Source organism: Zeus faber (genome assembly GCF_960531495.2).
Source record: "Zeus faber genome assembly, chromosome: 8".
Taxonomy (NCBI): domain Eukaryota; kingdom Metazoa; phylum Chordata; class Actinopteri; order Zeiformes; family Zeidae; genus Zeus; species Zeus faber.
Window position 1 is genome coordinate 13,218,982 of NC_137195.1, and position 4,141 is coordinate 13,223,122.

Consider the following 4,141-nt stretch of genomic DNA (forward strand, 5'->3'; position numbering starts at 1 on the left):
CGCCTTCCTACAGCGGGAGACGTTCGAAAGAAACGGATCGTTTGCGGACGACCCAACGCTGATTTGTTGTTGTTGCTGGGATCTGGGCAGCGAGGGAATCGAACCTCCCAAGATCCACGGACGCGCCCTGGGGGAGACACCTTTCAGGAGCTCACTCGGCATCGAACTCCACAGACCTGAAGTCCTCAGCTTCCTTGTGGGCCAAGGATTAGACTCAGCAATATCAGGTCGTCATGGTAACCATACTGAGAGACACTTCAAGTCGAAAAGCTTGCAAGCATAGTGGCAACACCTTAGTGGTCAGTCAACTATGGCTCCCATCAGGATAAGAGGCAACAAAATACTCCAGTAACCAATTTTTTAATTCATAAAAGATAGCTGTATTTAATGTACATGAAAGGCCAACGATTGATATTCCATTCCCCACTAAATAAGGAAAAATAAAGAAATTTCAAGTCATTTTATTTGGTTGCAAAATTTTCCAGCACACGGGAGCAGGACAAGTTTAAGTGTTACACAGCAACTCATTCCGATGTGTTTTGAGAATGAGTCATCACTTTATTCCAAGTGCACCGCATCGCTATCCCACGTGCACACTCCGCTAGTGATCTACAATGTCCACAAGTCCAAGCAATACAGGAGAGATACCGGAAAGATATTCTATCGTGAAATGTAAGCGTAACAGCATTGTGCTGTTTTCTATGCAGAAGAGCGATGGCAGCAGGACTGGGATTGTTTCTCCTCAGTTCAGCTCTTATTCAAACAGAGACGTGACCATGCGCAAGCGTCAAAGTGGCTTCTGCGCACATGTTGAGATGGCATCGCAATTATCCTCTCTCAAGTAAGAGGAACACTCAACTAGCGCATCACCCCCATCGGTTATTATGCAATATCAACAAGTGCAGCTTTAGCTTTATTAAATAGACAGTGTAGGAAAAGAGAAAGTTTAGGAACAACTATCTGTACAATGAGTCATTCTTCAAAGAACTAGTTTGGTTTCCAATGAACCATTCCCTCATTGGTCCTAATTATTCTTAGGCGTGGAAGTTACCAGATCCCAAGATAGCAATGACTTAAAATTTCCCACAACTTAAGAAAAATGTTAATTTCCTTTTAACTACAAACATAATTTACAAACGCATGTTTCAGTAAATAAATGACATGCAAGAACTTTGATCAAAGAATTAAATTACAAAAAACCAAAACAAACTGATACAAGAGGATGAATTGTGTAGGCAGAATCCCCACTAAGCCCAGGCATTTCCTCTGTGCAAGGGAATAAGTGGAGAAAGAATTCCATTATAATACAGTATCTAGTTTCAGTCTTCACCTTCATTTTGTCTCACTTTACGCACTCATTTACTCTCGATTAGTCAGTTTCTCAGCAGTGTCACTAAAGCGAGTGTCCAGTTCCTTCCTTTTTCTCAACATCCAACCATCTCTGGTTCTCTTAATGTTGTTTCCTCCTGAAAGAGCATCCTGTAGAAAGAAAGATATTAAACTTAAACAACGGAAACAAATACAAGTGTATAAAATATATACAACTGAAACTTCATGTTTTCCTGCTATAAAAATAACTAATTTAATAGTGTGGCTGGTACCTGGAAGTGGAGGTGTGGGAAAAAAAATTAAGTGTAGATGTCATATGAGGAAAGGGATAATACAAAAAAAACCCAAACTTTTTATTGCGAAACTGATTGAGAGCAAGCCATAGTTGCCCCAAGGGTACTACTTTTGTACCAATGTATAGGAAATATGAGCAATAATCTCTGAAATGATCCAATGCACCACCTAACAATAACCAACCAACACCATTGCAGATCAACAACTACAATTTAGTTTTTTTTTTTTTTTTTAAATAACACTTCAATTTGTCCTTGCGGTTATCTTTTAAAAACGATGACAGATAATCAATTTTCCAGAAAACCACAAAACTCACTGTATGCCTTTTCTGACACCCCTTTCACTAGGGAAAAGCGAAAGGGCAACACTAAGGCAAATTCTACCCATCAATCCAAGCCTACTTGATTAGTTGCACGGTTATCTTCCTGTACATACAAGTGTTCTAGGCACTTGAATAGAATTAATATGCATATAAAATTATTATCAATATGAACTTAGATACTGAGATACATTTAACCACTAGCCCCCCCCAAGTTGGAAGCCACTGGAAGTGCATGTAGAGATGTGTTTTGCATAAAAACGATGCCGCCGTCGCTGTACCTTCGGTGAGACGGGCCTTCCCTCCCGTGGGCTGGCAGAGGACCGTGGAGCACCCGACGCAGAGCACGACGGTCTGCGCATGGCTAAAAACTGTGGTGATTTTGTAGCAACCTGCAGAAGACACCGTACGAGACCACATCGTGAGGGAGGCCGTGGCTCAGACTACAAACCGATCCAAGGAACCCCTCGTAAAGCATTTTAAATAAATGACATTTCACGTTGCGCCGAAGTTGTCTCTCGCGGCCGATCGCGAAAAACGATCGCTATGAAGTCGTTTAACAGCTGACGACCGCAAGAATTATTGTATGCCTTATTTGACACCCCAGCCACTACTAAAACAATGACCGGGCAACACATGAAGGCAAACACGTTTTTAAATACTGGGTGATATTGACTAAATCAACCTCGACTATATCTTGCTGATGATTTCTGGCGCTTAATAAGATATTTACACACAAATTATTAAAGAAACAATCATCACTGTGGACATTATGACCTCGCCCATCCTTGGAGACAATATTCAACTTTATCACAATAAAACAAAATCCCAGACAATGTTTCAGCTCGTATCAGCTGAAACCCCTCCCCCGCCGTCTGTTTTATGGGCCTTGAGGAGCCAGATGGGTGTTAAATGCGGATGTACCTGGACATTTCACGTCCATGAAATATGAGTTGGGACTCTGGACAAGGCGCTTCTTCTTGTGTCTCCTCTTCTCCTCCTCGGGGGTCGGGTTCAGCAGATCCTTTGCGAGCTGAGAGACACATCCAGGTTTTTAATTTCGTCATGTACAGTGTCGTATGCATATACATAACACAGGTTCGCTGCAGTGAGATGATTAACAAAACAAAAAAAAAAAAAAAAAAGGGGGGGGGGGGGGCAACTCCAACGGCTGGGCAAAAACGATAGGTAGAGGTATGGAAGATCAGAAGAATACACAACAAACGAAAAACGTAAGGGAAATAAGTAAAATAAGTAAAATAGTAACTATGTCTATCACGTAAGTCACTCCGCCTCGACGTACACGTGCGTCGCCATATTGTGACGCTACTTCGCGCCGACGTTTCCCCGACAAATACTCCCTTTCTAAACAACGCGGGGCCCTTCGTGCCCGCGGATGTCGCGCATATTTCCGTCGTGTTTGCGCGGGCGCCCCGCGTCCCGGCGGAGCGGGCGACGGAGCGCGAGTGAAGACGGGTCAGACGCGCACTCACTGGCATCTCTCTTCACGTGGACGCGTCGCAAGCGAAACGAAGGAAACTACACGTACTCGACACGTGGTGAACCGGAAGCAGTTACGGCTACCTTGTGGCGTTATGGCCGACGGATCCCGGAAGTAATAGTGAAAGACGCCAAAGTCCGCCATGCTGGTGAGGTCAAAAACTCATGATGATGTTTTGGATTGGGCCTTAGGAGCGATGAAACTATAGTAGTAGAATATTATGATAATATATTTATTGCTTGTATTTTTCGGTGGGTGTTTTATTCCTGATTTCAATTTTTATTATATATATTATATTATATCATATATTGGTTTTGCACCGCCTTTGGAGTTGCGGTTTTAGAATTTGATTGCCCCGTACTTGTGAAAACTACAACATCGAATATTCCTTAAAAAGACATAAGCACACAATTGTTAAAAGAAAATGCATTATTTTAATTGCGCGGATTTTTACGGTTAATAACGACATTGTTCTCTCTGTTGAGCATTCCACACTGCGAATCCATTTATTTATTTATTTTTATGTTATTATTTGAGCAACACCTCGCACCGCATCCATCACAACGTGCCGCGTTGCGCTGTTGTTCCGAGTTAGAAGCGCAATCTGCCGTCAGGTCCTGCTGGGTCCTGTCGCTCCGGGCAAACCCTCCCTCCCTCGGCTCCTACGTAGCCTTACTGTGGAACTGAGCCCAGGGAAA

The 4,141-nt window shown here is 43.0% G+C and overlaps 1 protein-coding gene across 1 annotated transcript; it reads right to left on the reverse strand.

The window, feature by feature from the left end:
* Window positions 1–344: 344 nt before the first annotated feature.
* rps27.2 (ribosomal protein S27 isoform 2) lies at window positions 345–3,502 on the reverse strand. Its single transcript, XM_080005315.1, has 4 exons — window positions 3,436–3,502; window positions 2,867–2,975; window positions 2,224–2,334; window positions 345–1,479 (listed from the first exon to the last, which is right to left on the reverse strand). The coding sequence occupies exons 1-4, from the start codon at window positions 3,439–3,441 to the stop codon at window positions 1,451–1,453; spliced, it is 255 nt and encodes an 84-aa protein (XP_079861441.1). The 5' UTR covers window positions 3,442–3,502; the 3' UTR covers window positions 345–1,450.
* Window positions 3,503–4,141: the final 639 nt, after the last annotated feature.